The sequence below is a fragment of the Catharus ustulatus genome, chromosome 7 (genome assembly GCF_009819885.2).
Source record: "Catharus ustulatus isolate bCatUst1 chromosome 7, bCatUst1.pri.v2, whole genome shotgun sequence".
NCBI classification, from domain to species: Eukaryota; Metazoa; Chordata; class Aves; order Passeriformes; family Turdidae; genus Catharus; species Catharus ustulatus.
This window is the reverse complement of record NC_046227.1, coordinates 18241681-18269343: the sequence shown is the minus strand read 5'-3', so window position 1 is coordinate 18269343 and position 27663 is coordinate 18241681. Positions and strand designations below refer to the sequence as shown.

The 27663-nt window shown below is 36.0% G+C and overlaps 1 protein-coding gene across 3 annotated transcripts in view; it reads right to left on the bottom strand.

The window, feature by feature from the left end:
* Positions 1-27360, bottom strand: part of SLC25A12 (solute carrier family 25 member 12) — a 45821-nt gene extending 18461 nt beyond the window's left edge. The window contains exons 1-9 of one of the 3 annotated variants that reach the window (XR_004418416.1): positions 27299-27360; positions 26778-26831; positions 22822-22964; positions 18004-18119; positions 9078-9217; positions 6514-6660; positions 5299-5437; positions 3987-4080; positions 3334-3418 (exon numbers count right to left, since the gene is read on the bottom strand). Coding sequence is in view for 2 of the 3 variants with exons in the window: in XM_033064190.1 (XP_032920081.1) it covers positions 3334-3418; positions 3987-4080; positions 5299-5437; positions 6514-6660; positions 9078-9217; positions 18004-18119; positions 22822-22964; positions 26778-26831; positions 27299-27310 (930 nt within the window). In the remaining variant the exon portion in view is untranslated. Of the gene's footprint in view, positions 1-3333; positions 3419-3986; positions 4081-5298; positions 5438-6513; positions 6661-9077; positions 9218-18003; positions 18120-19479; positions 20702-22821; positions 22965-26777; positions 26832-27298 lie in introns of those variants that run through there. The other 2 variants (XM_033064190.1, XM_033064191.1) reach the window with 2 other exon arrangements.
* Positions 27361-27663: the final 303 nt, after the last annotated feature.

Genomic DNA, 27663 nt, shown 5'->3' with positions numbered 1-27663 from the left:
ATAATTGTTATTAAGTGGCTATTAAAAACAAGGCAACTGATTAACAAGACATGTTCACAAACTTGCACTGTAAAGTATGTAAGATGGGCCAAATTTTTGTCCAAACATAAATAAGACCATTAGAGAAGAATTGATATTATGCAGTATAACTTGCTCAGGCTATCTAAAGGGCCAAGATATTAACTCAAATTCCATAGTAAACCAGGTACTAAAGTCCAGCTTCCAAACACAAATCTGCTTTTCCTAAAAGTACTCTGTTGTCAGCAGATGTGTTCTGCCAGCACAGCTGGAATGTCCACAGACCCCAGAGTAATGCATATTATGAATTTTCACAAAGATTACCACACACACACACTTCTCAGTTCCCTCTCCAAGGCACACTCAGCTCACTGAAGCACCACAGAAAGACAGCACTGCCTCAGCACAGGCTGCTTTGTTTGGGCTGGTATTACACTGGATGTACAAAAAACCTGCCTGCATTGCATAAGATGTTACACAGTAAATACACAATACAGGACAAAAGCCCATGAGGTCAGGATGAGCTCATTACCTGTAAAAAACCATGGATTACATTTTATACTTTTTTTTCACAGAATAAAAAGGTACAACTAAAACCACTTCCCTCCACAAGACATCTTCCTCTCCCACAATATAGCTTAATAGAGAAGAATAGAGAAATTCCAGGTAGCACCAAAATTACACACTGTACATACAGACCAGCATAAAAAAAAAGCCTAAATCAAATATAATGCCTTTACAAGCAACAGAAACAATAAATCCAAAGAATATCCTCATTGTTGTAAAACCAGTATGATTTCCTATGAAAAAGAAAAAAAATCCCCCAAAGGATAATAAAACCAAAATAACCACAAAAATAAATGATAAAATTCAGATATATTTCTTTTGATTCATGTAAATAAAAGACACATGCAATAACATATCCCCAAAAAGCCTTAGAAGCAGAACTAGTTCTTCATTCCACTGAAATTTTCTCCTAGTTTAGCACACCTGCTGCCTTTCAGCTGGCTTAAGATTATTCTTTTTTTGAAGCTTTACATGATTCTCATCAAAATCCAATCATTGCATTTAGACATTAATCTTAGTGAATACATCACTGAATGTTAAAAATCAAATTCTTTCTGAAGGAAATGTCACTTTTATATTATTAAATAAGTGTTCACAAAGTTTTCAGTTTACTAGTGTGTTCAGATGGATATGTAAATGAATGTAATTAATGCTATAGCTTTCAAATCATGAATATTTATAAAGAGAAAATTACTGTAGCTGTCATCCTCATAGGATATTCAGCTGCTAAGCTTTAAAAAAATCTTACACAATGAAAAAAATTGACAATAAAGTAAACATGGTTGAAAGCAGCCTAATTTTCATTTCTACCAAATCTATATAGAGTGATTTTATGTAAAAATTTAGATTTTTCTTTACAAAGGGATTTTTAAATCATATAAAACGGATTACAGAATTGGTTTCAATTCCCAGGGACAGCTGGACCACACTGAGATGATATTTGCTCTTCATGAACTGATATGTTTCATTTTGTCAATACCCTTAACTTACTGACTGCTCACTTAGGATAAAGCCCAATAAAAGACTGTTCCTTAAAAACTAAATAAAATGAAATTATTTTGCTTTCTGGTGTCTCGTTTTAACACAGAATGTAGAATAAGATGAAAATACAATGTGCTACTTCAGGAGTGTGAAATGAGTATATTCTGTTCTGGTGATGAGGGAAACTTTTATCAGTGAGCTTGTTTCAAGAGTGCCAAGCTACAAAGGTGGTTCTGAAAAGTGAAGTCAGTATTTTGTCCACTCAGAGAGGTGACTATGAAAACACTGATCAAAGCTGGTACTGGAATGTCATTACAAAACTTTTTTAAAATATTTATTAGCCTGGATAAACATTGTATCTGCATTTCTGAGGCATTCCATTCCATCATTCTTGCCATCAGGAATCCACAGGAAGACCTTTACCACTAAGTAGGTTTTGGACACATGCTGGCTCAGATATGTCTAACTGCCTAAGGATAACCAAGGACATAGGAGCAGCAACATTAAGAACAGAGCAGATACTGCTTCAGATAAATTTGTTTGAAAGAGAACCAAATTATCAAATTCAGCTCTAATAACAGTAACTAAAACAATGTAAGTTAAACACCTGTACAATCTTTGGTCCTAAATCTTTAGGTCATACAGTTGTAAAATGAGCCACTGAAATAAGAAACAATGTATGTCCAACATCCAACTGCACAGACTGGAACTCCTATGCTGTACTATACATATCTAATGGTTATTAAGGAAACTATGAAAAAAGCAAAGCTAGCAAACATTAATGTAAAGCTCTGGTGAAATAAAGCTCTGCTGAAATAAAGAGTAGACATTCTACTACAGTATTTTTCATCTTCTAATTCTACCATTTTCATCAATCCAAATATATTTGAAGTACTCTTCTACTGTCTAGATTAGATAGTCAACAAGTACAATAAAACTCAATTATCATTTTAGATAAATGGGTAAGCCAATAATTTCAACCCATTTTTCAAATAAGAACACATTTATAAGTTTTACATTTAATATTCTTATTTTTTGCTTTTTGTATTGAGCTTGTGTGGCAAAGCTGGCAGTAGGGGATACAAGTGTGGCTTTGTGAGAAGTCTGTCATGTGTGACAGAGCCAACACCCATCGCTGGCCAAGGCCAAGTCCATCAGCGTCAGCGGCAGCACCTCTGGGATAATGTATTTAAACCCTGTGCAATGGTAGCTGGTAAGAGGAGTGAGAACATATGAGAGAAACAATTCTGCTGATACAAAGGTCAATGAAGGAGCAGGAGGAGGTGCTCCAGGCACTGGAGTAGAGATTCCTCTGCAGACCCTGTAGGACCCCACACAGAACAGGTGGATGCACCCCAAGGAGGCTGTAACTGCATGGAGGACCCATGTGAATCTATTCCTGAAAGACTGCACCACATGGAAAGGACACAAACTGGAGGAGTTTGTGAAGAACTGGGCTCCACTGAAGGACTCATGCTGAGAACTTCATGTATCCTGTGAAAAGCTTTTTCAGGAGTGAACAAATGTATTCATTGTAAGGAATCCAAGTAGGCATATATGCTCATATCCAAACAGGCCATTCTGACATCTCATACCTTGTCTAAACACACACAGTATCTAACAGCCTGCCCCATTTCTATCCTTAACAGCAATACACACAGCATGTTCCACTTGTCAGGAATCTGTTTACAGTGCTTTATTCTTATTTTTCATTTGGAAGAACATGTTAACATACACTCGATTTCAATTTCTTTTTCTTCTACCTACCTGCCTTTGGAGCTCAGCCAGGTTGTAAGGTAATGCACCTTCAGCCAGTGGTGCTATTCTCTCAATATCTGCCAAAGTTAAGCGCCTTTACACAAGGCAGAGAAAAGCAAATTATGGTTAGATAAAGCATTAAACATATTCAGTACAATACTCCTGGCTACACCCCACAAAGTACATCTGAGTTTAAAAAAAAGAACTTGTCATATCTGAGTGCAGACCTAAGAAGTCTGCTACACTGCATTAAAGAATGCTTGGAGATGAAGGGAACACGGATTATTCAGAAGCACGTTCTTCAACACTAGTAATAAGGAATATAATACACAAATTAAACCATTTCTAGCTATTTCTAGGTAAGATTTTGCCCGCATTAAAGATCTATACAAAACGTGAACTGGTGCATTGTAGTCTTTTGGGAATACTGTATTTTGCTACTTCATATGTATACCTATAATACAACAATTAATAATTGCGCTTGACATACACAATTCACTTACAAAACTCATGCACACAACAAAAATAGTTTACATTGAATAAATTACTGTAGCAAAATATAAAGGAACACAAGACCTTTTAAAATTAGGACAAAAATAAGAGGTGGCACAGGAAACACAAAAATTATGATTGCAAAATTATAAAATTCATTATTATGTTACCCAGTAACACTGTATAAGTCTGTAAGTTGGTAGAGAATATCTATTTCCAGTGGTGTAATTTGTCCAAAGTGGATTGCAGAGTGTGTAAATTCCTCTGGATTTAAACAGGAAAGAGAAATACAACATTGGTGTTATTTGTCAAATTTCCTCTTTGAATCCTTCCAAATAACTTTAATATCATAAAAATGAAGTCTATCACCAAGAACCAAAATCCATAATGCAAAGGGAAAAGGTATCTTTAGGAGAACATCTATCCTGAAACAGGCCTTCCCAGCACAGACCAAGTCTGACTCCACAACTCTCACTTATGGTAAGTATTCACCAAAGACAACAAAAATCTTCAAATTAGCAAGCTTAATAAAACAACACCCACAATTTGTGATTCTTGCTTCTGAAGTTCTGCAAAACAGAACAGAACAATGGTCCATTTGCATTCACAGCTCTAAGGGCAGCTGCCTCATATATTCCCAAAATGTCCAGACTTCCTCCTCTCATAGCTGTGAATGACTCCAAGCTTAGGTACTCATCTGGCCAAATTACACAACATGTTTATGACATAACTGGCAAGTTTCAGTTAACAGGTCTGACCAGTGAAACACAGCCTTTTTACCCAACACAAATTCAAGCAAGATGTACTTATGCATCTGTACCAAAAAACTTTGCTAGGCAATTTGTTAGGACTATCTGGAGGATGAGAACAGGCATTTCATGCTTTCCTTCAGGGAAAAATATGCAGAGCATATGAATATAAGCGAAACAAAGAAGAAGAAAAAGAATGAAAAGAACTTGCCATGCTTTTTACCACACAATAGTTTGGCTGGTGCCATCATACAGGTAGTAAAATTGATGATAAAGTCTGTCATAAAATGGCTACAAAAGTAATCTGCTTACGTCTGTGGCAAGACTGAAATACGGCAACCTTCCAGATGCACAGGGAATTGTTATGTACTAACTGGCATTATCTGTATATAAAACCACTCAGATTTTCAAACTTAACCCATTCCACCACATTCCCTAGGAACTTCCTATCTCTCTCTCAAAAATTATGAAATCCTGTAAAATCCTCAGTAGTATAATGACTTGCATTTACCCACTCGAACAATAAGTCCAACACAACTCTCCTTAGCAATTCTCCTTCATGAGCTAACTGAAAATACTTACTAACCTGTGAGGATGCAAATCACCCACAGCTAAAAGAAACACCTTCCCAGAGGCTATAAACTCACTTCTGACTCACCTTAACCCACATGCATTATCAATTACAAAATGGACAAAATATAAAAAATAATAAGCTGTAAGAAATATATCTTACCTTTTGTGACTTCAACATCTCTTCTTGTACCTGCTATATTACTGTATATCTTCCTAACAAGATCCATGTTATTCAAAAGGGCATTAAATGCATTGAAAAAGGAGAAGCTGACCTGATGTGATACAGTTCCACCAGCTACCTTTGAAAATTAAATTAAAACAGTTAAGTGCCTTAAGCACTTCTAAAATATTTTATTACAATTACAGAAACATTAATTTGAGCAAATTATGAAAGAATTAAAGATATCTTTCTATTCCTGTAATTTTAAGATATTTTAATAGAAACATGAGGGAAGAATTATTAGACAGGATACTATTTTTGTGGTAAAGATTGAACACTAGGAAACAATTAGGAAATAATCATATAAGTAGGTTATTTTTCAAGTTATTTGATAGACACATTAAAAGTATCATCAAGTAATCTTGGTGCAAATGCCTTTGGATAAAGGCACTGATTTCTTGCATCACATACATCAATGACTATTTACTTCAAAGTCTAAAGTTAGTAGATACTCTAAATTTTATAGAAGACAGTATGCCTTATGAGTAAGGCAAGGCAAGATTTATAGGTAAGATAGTAAGATAGAAGTTATTACGTTATATTTTATATAAATTTCATTCTTATGTAATTTTCATATTACATGCTTTCAGATTATAACTTGTATGTTATTACTTTACCTACAGATCTTGCCAAGCTATCAGGTCTGTAATCATTCTACCTCTAGAATCTACATACTGATTTTCCAAATTCTGATCTGAAAAAGAAAAGAATGCAAGAGTACATAAAAGGACGAAACTCTAAGTAGTCTCCAGCTCCTGAGATGTCAGATATTCAAATACAAAAACTGGATGTTTTTGTCCTAAATAACTTCTGTTGGATTTGATGATTTTAAGGGTGTTTTCCTATATGGTTCTACAATTTTATGATTCTTTCTGTACCAAGTAGTTTGCCCTGCTGTAGTAGAAAGTATAGCAGCCTAACTCAAACTACTTCCAATGGCATTTTAAACATGTAAACCTGCCAACCTTTTCACTACTGCAGCTAAGGAATGCGACGATATTTCACCCTGCCCACTCTATTATGAAGCTGATAGTCTCTAGCACCAAGGCAGTGAGTGATAAACAGGTAGAAGACAAAGTGGGAGAGAAGCAGTGCCATCTTCAAACATCACAGCTATTAAATGTTGAATTCCAGGCACTTTTTGTTAACACTTACTGAAACTAAATTTTCTTCCACAAATGGAGTTAGCATATGGGAGCGAATAGTAACCATGATCTCATTGAAGTCCAGCCCAGTTATCACACCACTTTTATTTTTGTCCTTCAGTGCAAAGGCTTGTCTTGCATGTTCTGACTGCAGCTCCTAGAATGAATATTCAGAGACAGTAGATTAGAAACAAATTCCGTAAATCACTGTTCACAAAACTCTCACTAATTTCATATTCTTATGCTCCAACAAGTCTGTGCATATAGACAACAGCATAACTACAGTTTACACTCCAAGGCCAGCTCAACTAAAATAAGAAATCTGCATACTGATTTTATCCACAGACTCATTCCTCTGTCAAAGAGAAGCACCAATTGAAATGTAAGGAAATACACACTTCCACTAAATGATTTAAGAAGTGAACTTCACATACCCATGTCCTGCCTTCTATCTCTTCCTTAATTAAATATGAAGTGCTAGAAAAACTTCTGATATTGCTCTTGAAGACATAAAGTGAGCTGATCTCTTAGATATCCAAGATGAAATATGACTGGGCTATTATATACTAACTCATTAGAAAGTACTTGAAAATAAACAGGAGGACAGTGAAAATTAGATAATATGGATTTAGATTGCCCCGAAGAGCTATCTTCCATAATGTCACAAATGGTCACTCATTTCAGACAATTTAAAACTCCTATACAGCCTGCAAAAACCTTCATAAAAAGATCACTGTGGTAACCTAAACTCAAGATAATAATGATAGTTGTAAATCCTATGTCCAGAAGAAGTTGTTTCCTTCTATTCAAGCAGTAAAGCCCATTCAGCTGTCATTCAGACTTCTAGAAGCCGCTAAAAAAATAACCACGTTCTGACAGACAGTAAGAAGAGGGCAAACCATCTAGCTTACATCACCTTTACAGTAATTTCTCAACTCTCATAACCTCATGAACAACATTTTCTAGATCAGGTACAACAAATCTGCTCTCATCCAAGTCCCAAACCCCAAAAGATGGTGTTAGACTAAAAGAGAAAAACAATCTTATATAAAAGGAGAGATAAAAATATCCAAATTCTGTACATACTGAAATGACTGCAACCCATACTAGCCTTTCCTTACTAAAAGTTTTTATTATATGATGACGTTAAGAGGTTGTTGTATCTTACATGACAGTATCTTGGAAAAACAAACATAAAACCAGAATAGATATTTATCACTCTGGTCTGAGATCTCAACAAACCACTTTGCTTCCAAGCGCAGAGAAAAGCCATAAAAATTATAGAGGACTGGAGCACCTCCACTATGAGAAAAGGCTCAGAGTTGGGGCAGTTCAGCCTGGAGAGGAAAACAGCAGGCTCCTGGGAGACCTTACAGCAGCCTTTCAATACTTATGAGGGGCTTATCAGAAAGATGGTGACAGACTTTTAGTAGGGCCTGCTGTTACAGGACAAGGGGTAATGACTATAAACTAAATAAGGGTGGTAAAGCACTGGAACAGGTAGTCCAGACAGCTGGCAGATGTTTCATCCCCAGAAACACTTAAGGTCAGGTTGAACAGAACTCTGAGCAATCTGATCTAGTTGAAGACATCCCTGCAGATTGCAAGGGGGCTGAACTAGATGATAAAAAGGTATTTTTATCTCGGACAGTAATTACAGATTATGTCAAAGCACATCTATCACTCCTTACTTTTAAGACAGTACACATAAAACTTTTCTTGCATCAAAGGCAGGTCTAGAAGTCCATCTATTTTTCTTCATATCTACTACACAGGCAATTATAAGTTATATCACAAGGTGGTTATTGTATGTTAATTTATGGAATTCAGTACAATTACCAACAACTCCATGAACTTCTTTTCCATTAATTACAATGCAAATTTCTCCTACTTTACTCTTTCTCCATCCTTTATAGATGACATTTGCCTTTCTGTTCTTCCAGTACAGTGTTCAATTCATAATATGTTTTAACTCTAACTTTTGGCTTAGTACAAAATGCAGTTCAACAAGTGAAATTCTTTAAAGCCCAATTCTTAAAGGGTCATTCAGCAATATCACAGATCAGATTTACCTCCCGCAAGCTGGCTGCATTTAAGACCGAACTCCCATTATGTGTGTGAGAGAAAAAAAAGTGATATATACTAGAATGTTTATAAAATCAAAGAAATGTTACAGAATCTAAAACCTCTATAGGGGAGTTTTTATGGTCAATATAACTGGCTATATTAAGGACCCTAACTTTCTCCAGTAGAATTTAGTTTTGCTATTGAATTCCTATGACAGAAAAAGCAGACCCTCAACTCAGTACAGCAACAATCAGTTAAATGGTTAACTTCATAAACAGGATGTTTTGTCCCCTTCTTTTAAAGGATGGTATTCAAGTTACAGCACAATGAGTACACACTGTTTACAAAACTGGTATGGAGAAATAACCGTTCATCATTAGCTGTCAGGATTAGTATCAGATAAGGATAATCACTACCAGAAAAAGCTCAAAATGTATAATGTTATTAGTGTACCATTAAAAGTTAAGTGAATTTCAGTTCCAACTTTGGAACAAGGTTAAAACTGACCTGAAGAAACTGAGTGAACTCTGCATAGTTAAGATGCTTCTTCCTGTTATGTCCAAAATGCAGTCGAATAAACTCACAGTCCCAGTTGAATGGGATTTGAAGATGAATAAGGGTTTGTTCAAATATTTCTTTGACATTTGCTTTGAGGAGGGAAAAACAATAGGTGAGCCTTTGATGCAGTAAATCTACGAACATTCCAGGAGGAATACAAAAAAAATTATTATTTCAGTAGCTGTTTAAGAAATGTTTCAGCTTGTTAAAAATAATTGCCAACCAAACCTTTACAGACCTGTAAAAGAACACATTTAAGACATAAATGATACTTTTTGTATTATTGCTTAAAACCATGGAGTGAGTATTTTATTTAGTTTTAATTAAGAAGCAATTTCCCTCATACATGACAAATAAAAGCTATTTTGCATTCTGATATAAAAATCAATAGTGGTTCTCTATCTCTGCCAGGAGTCAAATTAAGTCCTTTATCAAGAGCACAAATACCTGCACTACAATCTCAGGCAATATTTGTCATACTAAGTATGGTTTGATTGAAACTTGATTATTACAATCATACTGTCTGAATATGGCTATTGAAGATAGGTATAAGAAATTACATCTAAAACATATCATTAACTCAGCAGAAAGCACATTATTAGATGCTTTTGATAAGGCCTTAGAACAAAAATCAAATCCTATAAAACATAATTGGTAGTCTCAGTTATTAAAATGTTTTAAGATAAGTGAAGATAGAGACGTCCTTCTTTAAATGAAGCAAAGAAAAAACCTGCCATTTCAGATTATGGAATTCTCCACATGTATACTGTAGAACTGAAATCTCAATGCTAAACATACTATCTGACTTCAGGCAAAAACCTCATCTGAAAAACAGCATGCATTATTCATGCACAACATTGTCATGCTGCAAAACAAGCCTGCCTTTTGTGCAGATTATCAAACACATGAACTGTATAACAGGACATCTACCCAATACCACATGAACACTTTTCAAAATTTCCCTCACAGTAACTAAAATGGTTTATCAACTTAGAATCTGCTAACAACAAAATAAAATGTGGCATACAGTTAAAATTTAAAACAAAATACAAAATATTTTAGCTGATAACACACCTTTTATACATTTAAACAGTTATGTGAGACAAAATGCAACGAGAAGAAGCTTCATTATCATTTGACAACTCTATCAAGATCTATTTAATTGAAGTAAATGTATTGCTTTCTCTATGCTAAAGGACTACTTGATACATTCATAGTCTCAATTCAGTAGTCTACAGGTTCTAGAGCAAATCTAGGAAACCCACTATACAATTTTATCTTTTCAGTGAGAAAAGGAAATATCCTGAATATACCTCTCAAAACAGAGGTATACAAGGTTGGATTCCTTGGCTAGATCACCTCCTTCACAATTAGACTGAGATTATGTATTCAAAGGACAGATTATGGCTAGTGCCTAGCCCTTATGTAAAGGTCAAACACAAGAGTCAAAACCCTACAGTTTAAACCAGTTTCCATCACAAGGCAGGCTGAAGGACATGAAAGGGTCAACAAGAAACCTCAAAAACTATTCTGATTATTTGCAATTGTCTACTCATACCTACTCATCAGTATCAATGTGCAAGGTGAGGGTTAAGAAAAAAAGAGAGAAAGCACCAAATACATAGTGCTAAACTATTTTATTTTGCCGTACTTCCTCTGAAAGTTCTGTTTGCAGTAGACTTACTCATCATTGTTGCAGATCAAGGAATCAAGGTATGCACATTCAAATTCCCCACTTACCACTAATTCACTGCAGCTTCTGGCCAAGCTAGAGTCTCCATGTACTAGAAACACAAACAGGTCAGTGCAGCTCATTATGGAGCCTGCAAAACGGCAATGAACCCTGGACAGAGCAGAAGACGGGCTGACTTCATTGGCTCTATTGACTTGGCCACTAATGTACAAACAGGGTGCCAACTGGCTACTACTTACATGTATGTAAAACTGACTTCTAATGCACACTGAGCTCCCCAAATGAAAACTTAGAAAAGAATGTGCTGAAGCAGACAAAAAAATTAAATCTTATTTTAATTGTTTCCAATAATTGCTTATCTTAACCTTAGAGAAAGGTAAAAAAGTCTAACTTCATCCATGTTCACTGAGACAGATTTTTCACTTGTCTTTAGTGAGACTTAAGCCCCTGGTGTTTTCATAACTCTCAAGCAATTAACTGTATACTACTTAAAAAAACAAGAATCAATTTCCTACACTTAATTTTTTTCTTAATAAAAATATTTACAACTACTCATCAACATAAATCAAGATTCTTCAGCATATAAAAATAATAGCTAAATTAAGTAATAAATTTATATTCAATAGTTGAATGTGTTGGTACTTGATGAATTCTAGAAATGGCTAACTAGCTTTAATAGACAGTATCCAAACTAGCTTGCTGCCTCTCTGAAAACTGAGGTGCCTCACCCACTTCTTTTTTCCAGGCAATGTCTAGCACCCAATATATTCTGCATGTATTACTATAGTTTGGGTTTGAAGATACACTCTTGTATACAATGCTTAACTACTTCCATGTTGGCTTGTTTATGAAACACTTGGGGTACAGAGGCAAAACTGTGCACTTGTTCTGAAAAATCACTGAGCCACAGAATGGTTTGAGATGGAAAGAAACTTAAAGATCCCTTAGTTCCAGCCCCCCTGACATGGGCAGGGACACCTTCCACTAGACCAGGCTTCTCAGAGCTCCATCCAAGCTGACCTTGAGCGCTTCCATGGACGGGGCATCCACAGCTTCTGTGAGAAACCTGTGCCAGTGCCTCACCCCTCAGCAAAGTAACAGAGCCAGTAAAACCCATGGGAACATTGAATACAATTTACCAAACCCACCTGAGATTCTCAAACACCTCTTGTTAGGTGCTAAAACTTACTATATGTCTACCCAAGAGCAGATGTGCTTTCTTCACAACGTATCAACAATACCTTGACAATCCAGTTGTCTTGGCTCTTCTATTACATTGATGGAAATAGCCATCACCACAGCTAACAACTTGAATGATGAGAAGCAGCAAACAGCCAATCACATTGCAGAAATTATACACGTGATCATCACCTACACTTTCACCACTCTGAATTATCAAATGTTCAATTCTTAATTGTTTCCTTCCACGGTAGAAGCAAAGAAAAGTAGACAATAAAGAAAACAGGCAACATTAATGTACAGATGCTGGTTCGCCTTTTGGATTTTTTTTTTTACCTGTCTTCCTCAGTCAAAACCCAGTAATGATTCTAAATTAAGATAAACTACAAGTGTTTCAAATTCCCAACAGAGTTATTCTGCAGGGGGCAAACAGCAAATTATTTTTCAAGCCTTTCATTTTAGTAGGACATTTTACAGAACGCACTTAGTGTCCCTGTCAATACATGTTGCTCATTTACTAGTATCTTCTACTCTTTGCTCACCTTTCCGTAGTGGAATTCTTTCCTACTGAGCTGATAACTTTCTTTCCAGGTTTATAGTAATGCTTTTTCTTCTCAGATAGGCATACAAGTCAGCCTGATGACATACTCAACTTACCATCAGCCCCAGGAACAATAAACCTACTACTCTAGCATACTAGTACATTACCTCCAAGGCGACACACATTCTCACAAGATTGCTTCAGAATTTCCCCACCCAATCATTTTAAACAAATTATAGATATGCTTGGAGGAGATATCTGCAGGCAGCACACACATGACTGGCTCAACTTCCATCAAACACTGTTACCTATCAGGCTCAGAAAAACGATACAAACCCCTAAAGATTCTAGGCAATAATCAATTTCATGTAAGGAGGAAGAATACTTTAAATTATAAACACTATGAGGTCTCATTGGTGGCCCATTGTGGGCATGAGCTCAATACTCCAAGTAAACCTTGCAGCAGTACCTATTATTTATTTTGACTTATCAGCTCCCCAAGAAGCAGAGTGGAAAGATCATGCAATTCTAGTGCCATCAACCTGTTAACAGAGTTTGCCATTCCCTCGCACCAGTGATAAAAAGCAATCACACTTCTTTGGGAAACAAAAACATAAAAGTGGTAAGTTTTAAGCAGCAGCATAAGTATGGTAAAGATTTGTCGTTTAATGGGGTTGTTTTGGGTTTCTTTAAATCTGTCTAGTCGGTAATCTAATGTCCAATTTGTGCATATTTCATGCCTAATGTACATAATGAATTTTAACATTTATATGTCGCTTTTTTTCTCTATTTCTGCTAACAGCACATTTTCACTTTGAAGGTTAAAATAAGGAACCACAGTTAAGGGCAGAAAGACATTTTTGAAGCACCTGATGCAGGAGAAAAGTATTAAAAGTAATCCAAATGTAATACATTACTTTTATGTGATAAAGCTTAACAAGATAAAGTTACATTTTATTCCTACCCTTATTTTAAAAGGATTACTGAGTCATTGAAAGATGAATGACAGCCATAATAAAAAGTTGTCAATACATATAATTTTAACTTGAAGTTCTCCTTTTCTGTTCCCTATTGTTGAACTATGGTTTTGAAAAAAAAATTAGTAGTAGTAGTGGTAAGAGGCGTTCCCCTTCTGCATTGCTTACAAGCATTAAAAACTGTAGCCTAAGCCTGAAAAAAAGTCATACAACATAAAACAAAAGAAAAAAAAGTCCTAACAGTGATGTTTTCTACATTATCTGCATGTGTTGAGCAGAAGACAGTTTGAAAACAGGGAACTAATGTAGAACTAACAGGAGGCCAAAATAAATAGAAGTTCAGGTTTACGGCACTTGATGAAAACACGGATTTTTCCCTCATATCCTCATGTCTGTAGTCATGTGATTTTGAGTATTTTTCTGTTTATATTTTAAAATATACTTCCAAGCTTTATGGTTGCCAATAATATTTTTGAAAGCAGAACTTTTAAGATTAAATCCAAATTCTAGCATTTTCAATCCAGCTGCCCTTTTAGAAATGGTGAAGGACTGAGTACTAGAAGTGATCCCTGCTCCCTGAGAAATAACACTCACAAGCAAAGCACAAACATGCAGTCAACTCCCATATTTTGTTCTTGCTCATCTTCTTCCAGTGTTCTCAAACCCTATATCCTAATTAAGGGAAACCTGAACTTTCTCGCTCAGATTAAAACCTGTCTAAGAAAACAGATTGGGTAAAATTTCAGTATCCCTGAATACTCAAATTCTGAAACTATTAAATTGATGCTTATTATTTTAGTTCATCAGTATTGTACAATTTTCACATAGTTGCATTATGAGGCATCTGATCACCTTCCTTCCCCCAATGCCTTTTAAGAAGATGCTGTTATACTTTGCAAAATATCTGTAATTAGATTTTGAGTGCAGGATGTTTTTAAAAGCCTTAAATTCAGTTCCATAAATATTTTCCAATTATCTCCAAAACAACTCTGAATACAGAAGAATCACAGACATATTTTAGCTCTATCTTTCTATCCATACTAGCATGTGTATTTAACTGAAAAAGCAAATCTCAAACTCCAGTTTATAAGAGAATGGCTTTCTTTGTGATGACTCTACAAGGAAGATCAGCTGGAAAATGCCTTGAAATTGTATATTCCAATTAAAAGTGAGCCACTCCAGATCATTGTATGGTGTGCCAGAGAGATAAATTACAAAGAGTCCTTTTACTTCCAGTTAGACAACCTTTCAGAGAAGTTTTGCAGATAACAGACTGTACCTTTTAAACACAGAAAATATTATCTGCTTCAACACCAGAAAAAAAAATAGCTTGAGTAGATTCAATATTCAGGTTTGCTTTAACCTGAATTCAGGTCAGAAGATCTGCACAGAAAATAGAATTAAAAACAATATTCCTTAGTACAACAGTATTAATTTTATGGAGTGTTTTTGAATATTTCACTCATGTTAAGCAGCACAGTCAATACATCCCATAATCAAAGAAGCAAAGCGCTTGTCAGCTTTCTCTGGCTACAGACAACAACCTGAAAAAAATCACTTGTCTTCATCAGCTTTAGCTGTTAGCATTTAAATATTTTATGGATAATGCAGCATTGAAAGGGCTCAGCAGGAACACATTTTGCATAAAATATTCACCTAGAAGCACTGATGAAGATGTAGAAGCACTTGGTTAGGAATACATGCTCTTTCCTCTGCTTCTTCATGATTAAAAACTTGTTTAAACTACACTGACATTTGTATCAATGGGTTACTAAAATAGTAATAGTGCTTTTTATTTGCCAAGCTGACAGCAAGTCCAGTGCAGTTGAAACATGTAGAGTACTGAACAGGTTGTGCTGTTTGCTCAGGCAAAGCAGGTTCAGTTTCATGTTCTTGCAATGGACCTACTTCACAAATGTTGCAGAATACCAACAACACATTTATGGTAGTCATTCATACAGGACTTCTGGATGCCCAAAACTCCTGGAAAAGTGTCCAAAGCAGTAAGAAAATAGTAGATAACATTAAAGTGATAGAACGCTTCATGGAAGGCTTCATGTTTCAATACATTATATGGCAGACAAAGACATGGATTAACTTAGCATACAAGTATTCCTACAAAATGGCTTCTAAAGTCTTCTTCTAAGGCAGTTCTTCTGTGACACAATTAATAGTTTCATCACTGGAGAGTTGGAAGCTAAGTATTTTAAGAGACAAGTAGCAGACTGAGGCTCAAGAGGACTGTAAAATGCTGAAGTGTTTGAGAATGGTTTGAAATCATGTCAGTAAATAAGTCCTAAACTCAACTAGAGCAGCTTGCTTACAAAAACAGAGACAGTTCTGAAATTCAACAAGCACACTTAACTTCCCCCAGATAACTGAAAATTTGAGTAGATGAGAGTATTTTTTGAGAACATTCTACCTTACACAAGGCCAATGTAAGTTCTAGTTCTGGTCCAACAGAGTCAAGTTGATTCTGTCCCTTGCTTTCGATGCACAGTGCAGAAAAACCTCAGTAAATCCATGTTGCTTCTGGCAAGACTTACTAGTTTGAGACAATTTTGGTATCAATGCAATCACATCCAAATAGCATTTCATCTGAGCTAGAAAATCTTGACTTGCATTTGCTCTCAAAACAAACACAGTTTACCTGCAGACTGGATACATTACACAGTCTATAAAAGACCTGACTTGTCTGACAGTGATTCTCACACCAACTGGCTAAACTTACTCCATTTCAGTATATTTCCAATAATTTATTAAAACCTTTAACTTTAAAACTTATGTTTCTATACTGTCCTGTTTTGACATGAAACTAAACTCTGTCCCTTTCTGTTTATGTGCTATGAAAATCAAAGGGTGCAGGTCTCATTTATAACACAGCCATAAGACTGACTTGGACATTGATTGCAGGGTTACCAAATTCTGAAGATGCCACAGATCATCACTGACATTTTTCACAGCTGTATTAATATGTATGATATGAGTATGATGTAAAAGTAAGCAGCCCATGTTACAAACAATGACGAAAAAGCAGCAGTAAATGTGTGAACTGTAGCACAAAAATGTTATGTTAATAACAATGTTAAATGTAGTCATAATCGCAATATAATTAATTTTGTAAAAAAATCCAAGAAACCAATAGTAAATTTAAAATTCACTCCAGAATTTCCTTTCCAAGATTTATCAGTCTTACAAAAAAATCAGCAAGGAAGATACAGAAAAAACAAAAAAACTTCTGTTTTGCAATTTCTCTTGTTTGTGTTTTCTTTTAGACTTTAATGACATAAAAATAACAATCCTCAGACTAATTGAGGAATTTGTATACAGTCTGAAATGCGTTATTGTTCAATTATGGAACCAGCTATTTCAAGTGTGTTCATGAGAGCTAACAAGTTTAAACCCCCATTTTGTAAGATTATTACATAAACTATCTTTAACATGGTCACACTGATTGTAGTAGTTTGTCCAATTCCTTATGACTCCATTTACTGACTTCACCTTTATTTAAACTCTAAAAGATTTTCTTTTGAAGATGTTGTGCTTCCAAACTGCCATTATCTGACTCTTCAGTTAATGATGTAATTTCACAGGCATCATAAGTCAAGCAATTTTTTTCCATAAAGACCTTTGTTGTTTTTTTCCCAACAAGTTACAGCAATTTTCATAATAATGAAATAGCACAAACAGCAAGTGGTTACAAATCCAAACATAGTTTGTATTTCCTTTATTGAGTGCTTTATTCTTTTGGATAGAAATAACATTTAATTCTCATTCAATTTTATTAAAATTCTTACCATTGATTTATCCAATTTTCATAAACATGTAGTTTTTTAAAAAAAAGCCTGGTCCTCCTTAAACTGCAGTGTTAGTAACAGTTATTTAGCAATATCACAAAGCAGCATTATTAGCCTCAAGACTTTGGTCTAATTTCTAACTTATGTGATTAGGTAACAAAACCAAAGGCCAGATTTTCTTCCTAATTTTGCAAATATATGATCTAGCTGTAAGTTACACTCATAACATTAAAGTAAGATTTGATCCTCAAGAAAAGGAAAACTACCACAGGAAATCAAATTATTAGACATCCTTAATTTCTATATTGAGCTCTTACTGTATGAAATGAGAAGTATTCAAAGATATGTGAAGATAAAGAATATATCTTAAAAATCCCTCATAATTGAAGGAGTCTGAAGTCCAGGATACAGAATTTTAGTCAGGATGACACTGAACATCACTGTATTTACTGCTTCAGGAAAATTAAAAACCTTCTTGATTCAAGAAGACAGAGAAAAACATATTTTGTCTCTGCGTACTTCTTAAGCTTGAATTGAGAGAAAAAAAGTTCTACTCATGCAGAGTCTTAGGAAAACAGTACAGTACTGCACAAAATGCATTTCTATGCACCTGAGCTCATGAAGCATTATCATGACAGATACTACTATAATCACTTTCTTAAAACTGCTTTTCTTTAGGTATTCTTACCAAATGTTACTTCTCCATTGCCATTCCTGTCAAATAACTGAAAAGCAACAATGAATATTGCATCTGGAGTACACAAAACAGACTCAAATGCCACAAATTCTTGGAAGGAAATCAACCTAGAAAGGAAAACAGAAAAGTTATAAAGATTTTCTTTTAATTGTTAATAATATCAATGATAATTTGCATTTGATACCCTAGAAAACACTGTGATGCAAATATTAAATAAAATTCTAACTTAACACTCGAGACACTAAAAGTTATTAATTATTTAAGTAGTTAACATTTATGCAACTCAAAGCTTCTTCCTCTGTGAAGGGAATGAATTCTCACTGAACATCTACAAGTTATCACTTTTTAGTAATCAATGTAATCAGCACCTGAAAATTAAGACATAAAAACACCACAAAAATTCTAACAACATGAAATTTACAGGTCTGTCATTGTATTACTACATATGTATTTCTACTAAGAAATTATACTGTAATGCAAGTACAGAAATACACTAAGAAACACACATTTTCTTAAAACAATACATAACATTCATAAAAAACAAACAGGTTCAGAAAAAGTTACACTTTACTATGCATGTGGGAAGAATACCACACTCCAAAAATAATATGAATAATGTACTCAGGGCCAAACATAGAACACCTGGACTCAAGGACAGGCATGACAAGGCAGGGAATGATCTGAGTGTAAGAGCAGATCACAAGATTCTGAGCTGTGTATGCAAGACAGTCACTGTGCACAACTCCGGATGCACAGATAAATCCAAGTCCTCGTGGTCACCAAATACAAACCCAGACTTACATGTAGGCAGATATCTTACTAGGATAATAATAAGTAACTTTTATAGAGGAACTCTGCTTATTCTGACCAACACATAAAACCCTCTTCAGAAGGCATCCTAATGCTGTGTGTATGAACAGCTGCAGGAAGATAAACCTGAAGCTAAGCGTAGATAAAGGATAACGCTGGCATAAGAAAATAATGGGATAAATGATGGGATATATATTTTAGCATTAAATAATCAATGGGAAAAAGAATTTCAATTACATCTTTTATATTAAGCAAAAAATTTTATATGTATCAGTAAATACTGCTAAAGCAGAGAATATCAGTCTTTCCTAGAAATTTTCCTGGAAAATGTACATAATTGATCTCAATTGATTATTCATCATATGAGATCATTAGCTCATAGTGATTACTTCAAACATTACTGCTTACTGCTAAACAGCCACGTGTAAAGTCTGTTCCCCACAGGAAAAATAAAAAGAGAAGAAAAATCACAATATTCACACTATTCATTCCTGTATCTAGTCTTTCTCTAAGTACACATGAAGTAGAATTGAGATACTTTTAAAAGGTTAAATACTTTAACATTTTTGTATATATGCACTGCACAAAAAAGACAGGAAAAAACCTATTGACTCAGAAATAATTAAGATACTGAAAATACAAAATTATCATATTTACCACATTTTAGCCAGAAAAATCAGAGATATGAGAATGGCTCTTCACATGCAAAGTCAATTTCATCCGAAGGATGATCTTGATAAATAAAGGGTTAGTATCAAAGAAACAAATGTTCCTTTATAATAATTGTAAATACTATCATTTCAAAATGTATCTCACATATATGCATAAAGATGACACACAAATTAATTCCTAACCAGGAAGCTTTATAACTGACAAAATCAAGTGCTGATCTCTGTAGAAGTACTCATAGAAGCCTGAACCTGAAAGAAGATGTCTTCAGCAGTCTCACTATAACAGTGCCTACAGCAAAAGAAGATAGACACATTCAATTTCCTATCCACATATTCAACTTGCAATGCCTAAGAGCAGGGATAGCCTCTGTGATCCTCCATTAGCCACTAGGGCAGAGATAACAGGAGCTGGATTAAACAGAATGATGGAGCTTCCCACCCAATCACTACTCAAGTATCATCCAGTGAACCCACGGCATTACAGAGTCCATAACAATATCAAATCACTCACCTTCCATTTTATCTGTAACATTTAAAAAAAATTTCTTTTCCTCTGATTTCTTCTGTACTGCTACCCTTCAAAAGCACACAAAGTAACCTATGTGTTTGTAATTCTTCTGTCTTTCCTTTTTTCCTACTGAAGTCTTTTCTAATTTTTCCCCACACAACACAGCTTTTTAGACATTATGTATACCTCTGTTGTGACTCTTCATTAGGTGAAATATCAAAATAATATGAACATCTTTCTTGGGGACTTCACTTAAGAACACATTTCCAGATTTAAGAATAATATGCTGATAAAAAGAGCACCCAGAAACAAGCAGTTAAAACGAAGAATTTTCAGTTACTACTGTGAAATTCTGAAGGGGGAAGAAAATACTTTTGCTTGTTTTGGCACATATATATATATGTGAGTATATTCTTCAGAGAGGGCATTTATCCTAATTTCAAAACCAGTGCCTGCAGTCTGAAGACACAGGAGTGCTTTCAGCAGCAGTGAAATCCTATTGTACTAAATAGATAACAGGAAAGTTTAAACCAAATTCTAATTTAGAGGTCATCACATAAATTTCTAAGAACGTGCACTCATAACAGTGAGGAATAAACATTTTGGAAGTGAATAGTCATCTGTTTTAAGAACTACCTTAATGAGTTCCAATAAAGCAAACCAGTCTTGTACAGCAGTAATGGGAGAAGGCAATAGTGCTCTGCAACAGTTAAGTAAGGATTAAGTTACCACTAGAAAAAAAGTAAAAACACTTTTTTTAAAACACATGCCTACAGAGAGTCAGTTCCAAAATGTGCTGTTTCTGTAAAGTGCCAAACTTAAACCTAAAAGAAATAAAAAAAAATTAACAACGGAAGCAACCATCAACACTCTGAGTATTCAATTCAAGGGCAAGCAAGGCTAAGAGAATATGATAGCAAATACAGGAATGAAATTTTGTAACAGAACCCAAAGCTTCACATAGACTTGCTGCATGACACCGGGTAGTCATTTAATGTAAAAGTACATGCTTAGAACAGGACTACTGATACTTCTTTGGACTTCATCAAGTAAGTCCTTGGAAAGATGCAATGCATCCAGAAATTCAGTTGAAGACTACATTAGCTATTCATGCTATTAAGAGTCTGGATTTTGATATATTACAGCTCACTACAAATGAAAGAATGTGAATGTAAAAAAGACCTGATGTTGATAATGAGGCTACAACAAATTCTTCACATGAAATATAGATTTAATATAAATTAAAACATTTAGGAAAAAAGTTTCAGAAAGTATTCAAACAGATAAACATTTTACAGTTTGAACTATATGGTAGTGTAAAATAAAAATTCCACTCTTCCCATAAAGAAGGTGGCAAAGCACACTTACCCATACTTGATTATCTCACTTCAAATATTACCCAGATTTTTTTTAAAAAGCAATAAATAAAACCAAAAAAAATCTTATTCACAGGGAAAGTAACAAAAAGCAATACCTAAAAGATCTTTTATAGCATTAAAACAAACTGATTTCCTACTGCAAGAAAGACCCTTTTATAAGATATTTTCTGAAGAAATGCACACCATAAAAGATAACCAACAGCTTCCAGAGAAACAATATGCTAAGCATGTTGGTTTATTTTATCAATGAAATTATTTTGAATGGATACGTACAAAATTACCTCTTCAATCCATAATAAAGCAACAAGCTGCAGCCATGTATTGGAAACAGAGACAGGTTACTAAGGTTCATCAAATATATGTGTAATCAAATACATTATCAAAGTACTGCAGCCTTATGAAAAGAAAAATCATATAGCATTACATCCAATAGGAAATCCTATATCTGTCTTTTAGACTAAGAAGTATACAGCACATACAATTTCATTTCCGCTGCACAGATACTATGTTTGCTCAGGAAGCAAACTAATAAAACGTTCTATAGCAGAATGCAAGAAAACAAAACCAAAATTTAAGTAATCACAGAAGCTAAGGAGCTTTCAATTTAAAATAAGTTGTGTTTGCAAATGTATGTATACTATTTTAACAGCATTTTCTTCTCAACAAAATAACCACTCACTTCTGCATTCTTGACCTCTTTTCTGATCCATCTTAACCTTCTCACTTTACTTTAACCATGTGCAGGCCTCCTGCTGCAATCCAAGACCAAAACTAGAAGCCTACATATAGCAAAAGAAAAAGCTCCTTGGAAGACAAATGAGTTAGAGGGAACTACCTCAGCAGAGCTGACATTTTATAAATTGGTATCAGGGAACTGTCTAAAAGCAAGCAGGAGCATCTATATGCAGAGCCAGAAAAGCTTTATGTGGTGTGACCTGATCTTCTTTAGGCAAACAACTTTTCCTTCATAAAGTCACTAGTGTCTCTCTTTTCTAATAGTCAGCACTTCTAAGAAGACCTCAGTGGTTGAATTTGAAATGTACACTACAGAAATAAGAAAGTTCTTCCATATTTTTGTGTTTAATTACAGGTACTAAGACTCTACACAGTACCTGATGATGGATGCGGACATACAGAAAAGAACTTTTCTAGGGCAACCATACTACCCTTAACTTACCCACTGTTCAACTTCCTCAGCTTTTGTGGAATTTAACAAAATACCATCAAAATAAATCTTAGCTTAAAAAAAAATCCATGTTAAACACCGTAAGTTTTTCTGAGTTTTCACAAATGTATAGTCTGTTGTATTTGTAGAAAAAAAGTACTCATTTAAATAAGCCTATAAATCAATACTGTATTTTAGAAGATGAAGTTATCAAACTCATACACTCACACATCTAACAATGCACTACAAGTTTCAGATGGAAAGTAAAATTCTCACCCATCTTTAGTTTGATCTGCCACTCCAGCCAACAGCTGCACTGTTTTAGGATTGTGATGCGGATCCGTATGAAGTCCCAGGTATTTCTGCACGAAATCCTCTGGGGTCATGTAATGCTCACCATCTTTCTCAACACTTGCATACTAGAGTAAAAATAAAAAACCAAAGCCACACAAACAAAAATTAAACCATTTAGATGCTACTTAATGGTGATGACCAAATTATTATCTTTACTGAATATAACTTAAAATGGTGCACAACTGTCTGCACGTAACTGCTCTGAAACTAAAGGGCTGGATTAAACTAAGTGTCACTGTACTAGTTTTATACTACCAACAGTCAGATTTCCCTGTACAATAGATGTGTTCACATAATGACCAGTATCTTCTAATTAAAAGACAACTACATGTTTCAGAAACTGCCAGGTAATTGCAAAAATTTATAAAAATTATAACCATGCTACAGTATTCCATTTGCAGCTACACTGAAAACACAGTACATAAATTTTCTTATAATTTCTAGCAGCAGATATCTTCTGAATAATTGTTCCTGATCTTTATTGCAATTATTTTGGAAAACATAAATTAGTTCTTTTCTCTTTTTGTGAGAAATAAGTGTTCAGATTAATTTTTATCCTGAAACAAATGTTTTTAAGAAAAAAATCACACACACAGACACAAAGACAGTGCTTGCTTCAGCATCTCGTGTATCTCTTCCACAATATCAGCCCCCCACATCACCTCATCACCTCTTCCTCTTCCGCCCTACAGCTGTGATGACAGCTGTTTGCAAGACTGCACTGTAAACCAGATTACTGAATTCATGGAGAATTAAACTCGAGCATTTCCATGAAAACAGGAACACAAAGCAGTGGACAGGAATCCCTTAATTCAGCACTGCTGCCAATACGACAGCACAAGAAAACTGCGGCTCCTTGAATCAACTCTGAAAGGTTCTCTTCTCAGTCGTACACAAAAGTGACTGAAAAATACCTTACAAAGCACAATTCTCCTGCAAGACATGAAATCCAAAGAAAACGTTATGGATGAAGGCCCATCAAACATGCAGAGTATGGAGCATATCTTCAAGAATCACTGAAGTCAACTCTATGACAGTAGAGTGCATATCGAACACAGTCAAAATCTAACACCATTGCTTTTTCTCCAGACACCAATTTCTCTGAGTTCATCATAAATCATAATTTATAATAAAAAATGTTTGGGGGAAGTTTTGTAAAAAAAATGGGACAAAAATAATTAACTGACAGATACACTGAGCTCCATATGAGAAGGTCATGGCATTTTGAAAGAGTCTGGCAGCAAGTCACTACATTAAGGCCTGACAAAGTAGCTAAGCATGTAAATACATTAGCCCTATGTTTGCACCATATAACTTAAGTCAAGAATCTTTTAGACCAAAATAGGCAATTTTAAATTATAACCTAATTTGAACATAAAACATAACACATCAATTAAATCTGTGTTTTTTCTCAGTCTTGAACATCTGTTATTTTATAACACAAAATTCTTAGTATATATTCGTAGATTGCCTCAGGTAAGCAACTGCTGAATTTCCACAAGAGGTTTTTTAAAACATCCTCACACAAGACAAACTCCCTACTCCAGCTTACAAATGGTGCTAGGTATCACCACACGTTCAGAGACAATGCCTTGGAAGTATCTTTTTGTTTCCTTCTCCACCTTACTTGAATAGGTTACACTTGAATTCAATATGCAGGAAATAATTTAATTTTCCAAAGGCTGACTGTGTCTATCTAAGAAAAATAATGAAGGTTCACTAAGAAATCTAGTAACTGTTTTTCCACCCAACTCTTATCTTTCTGTGGTAGTTTGTTACAAAATTTGTTTTTTTATAGTTGTTACTGAAGTTTGTGGTTAGCAAACACCTAAGAGGTAACTTATTTGATAGTGCAGAGATATGAAATATCAATGCCTGCATTTCATAGTTACAGGATTAAGAAAAATAGCACATCTTTTTAATGCAAATCAAACTTTATTTTTTCAACAGTTTAAAATAGTTAGAAGAAGCAGATAGCACACTTCAGAAATTCTGAAGAGAAAGGTACACATTAAATATCCTTTAAGATACAACAGAAGCTGCATGGTGAGAAGGCATGTATAACACTGGAAGACATGCATGAACAGAAGGAAATTTAAGTAGACACTCTATGATTAAGGTGGATGGTGACGAGGCCTAGAGCTCACATCTTCTCTTCTAACCATTTCCAAGGGAAGCCAAATTTAGGAAGGAATGCACGACCTTTAGCTGAAGTTCACTAGAGGCCAGCACTCTCAGCAAAGAGTACAACATATCTGACCCCTAAACACTTGCAATATTTCATAACAAGACTTTCGACAACTTAGTCTTGAAAAAAATTATTCTCTTGTTTTAAAGCCTGCAACTAAGTTCAATTTCTAAGCATCAAACAAAAACAAAATTTCAGACTCAACAGAATGCAGAAGAAATACAAACTCTTTTTCTACGCTTTTGGGTTTTTTTACTGCAAAATCTCAGATACTCAAAGGGAGAAAAGGAGAGCTTTTTAAAAGCCATTTTTAAGCCATTTTTTAAAGAGACTGTCTGCTTTTTAGGTCAATAAAACATGTACTGTCAGGAAGAAAATTTCAACATCCAGTGGTAAAATGTTCTTCCTCTCCACTGTTCTCTGTATGACCACAATCAAGAACTTCAATTGTTCATTTCCAGAAGCAAGAACTCCTACTGACAATCACAGAGAGTTCACATTTACAATTGAATAGTGTTTTGACACCTCGTTTCACTTTTTTTCATTCAAATGTGCAAAAGTATCTTGCAAAAAGTTGGAAAAAGATGTTCTAGAATCACATTTTTTTACTATATTAATATTTTTAAAATTATATTTTCATGCTGCTAATTTTATTAACATACTCTATTGTAATCTTTATCTACAAAAGCTGAATGCCATGTCAATCAAAAATGAACCTGTGTTGGAGTATTTTATACTAGAAACTAAATGCTGAGCTTCCAGAGTTCGATGCCAACATTCTAAGGTTTTGCACTCCAGCAATGTTAGTGTAATCCAGTATGCAAAAGAACAGGCCACCAAAATTATGGTTGGGATATAACTCCTCTCAGGCAAAAAGGTCTCTCTGACTACTTATCATATATGGAAATTGTTAGGTGGTATAGCAGAACCAGAAGATAGGTATAAACACTTAAATAATAGGTTTTATTATTCCCAGTATTAGCTCTAATTCTATATTCTTCATTTTTTAAATAGAGAAAAGCTACTTAAATATACTGTCTAAAACTCAACATTAGGGGAAAAAAGATATTTTAGTCATTTTGAAATATTGGTGGCCCAATTATGGACCTAAAACCCAGCTCTTGTTCATCTTATTCCATATGCCTGATTCAAACCTTATCACAAAAGTTTTAGGATTGACTGGATATACCTTACTGAAATTAAGGGAGTGAAGAAAGCTTCATACTATTATTTATATATGTTAATTCTAAGACTCTGCAAGAGATGATATTACAAAATACATAAATCTTGGGAAATCAATTTTAAGTTCTAAAAACACTGCCAGTGGTCCAACCATTCGTAAGAATACGTATAAATCCCAAGGACAAAACATACAGCCATGGAAGAAGAACTTTCTTGAATTCTACAAAGATATATTTTTTAAAACCCCAGTACTTTGTTATAATTACTTGCTTTATAGAAAATTAGAAAATAGTTCAGGAACTTAATTAATATCATAATTTGGAAATGGGTAACACAGTTTGTGCCAGCAGCAGTTTCTCCTCAGCGCCTGACAGCCCCTTCAATACACTGGGCCTGCAAAGTGAACTTTTAGGCGTCCCACCAGCACCACACGAGTTTGATGCCATGGCAAACTGCTGGAAGGGCTAAACACAAAAGTCTGACACTCAAACAACATCAGCTCTTTTACCTGCAAAAAAATACTTCGTAGTTCAGCAGGATCCGCTCTTTTGGTTGAATGCGCCTGCAAACACAAGCAAATTAATGCTCCGCTTAGGCGGGCTGTCAGAGCGCAGGTAAAACCCGGCCAAAGGCGGCAACACCGAGTCCCGTGTCAGACCGACAGGCCCAGCCTCAGCCATGAGCGCGCCGTGCAGCCGCGGGACGGCACAGGGCTCCGCGCCGCTGACAGCTGGCAGCCCCGGGCTGCCTGCGAGCGCCGCGGCGCCCCGGCCCCACAAGACGGCCGCCACCGCCGCCGCCGGCCCGGGGACCCCGGCCCGCGCCCCCCGCGCCACTCCGGCGGGCGGGGGCAGCGCCGCCGCTCCCCGGGGCCGCCCCGCCATCACCGCCCCGCTCGGCGCCGCTCCCCGATCCCCGCGGAAATCCCGCACCGGCGGCGGCCGCCTCCTCCCGCCGCCCTCCTGTCCCCGGCCCCGCGCGGGATCCGCCCGGCTCCTCCTGCCACCGGCGGCGAAGCGGGAGAGTCACCTTGACCGCCATGCTGCGCCCGCCGAGGAGGAGGAGCCGCCCGCCCGCCGCGCCGCCGCAGCAGCCGCCGCCTCAGCGCAGCGCTGTGGGGCGAGAGCCGAGCCCAGCCCGGCCCAGCCCCGCCCAGCCCCAGCCCCAGCCCCAGCCCCGCCGCAGCTCAACCCCAGCCCTGCCCTGCCCTGCCCAGCCCAGCCCCAGCCCCAGCCCCAGCCCCGCCAAGGCCCCGGAGGCGCGGGCTTGGGTCCTTGGTAGGGGCTGTTGGTAGCAGCTCCACAACGCTAAACTGAGCCTTTTAAAATGCTGCTGAATCTCATTTCTGGCGTAACAGATGCAGCCGTGCCCCTAAGGGTCAGCAGAGGTGTACC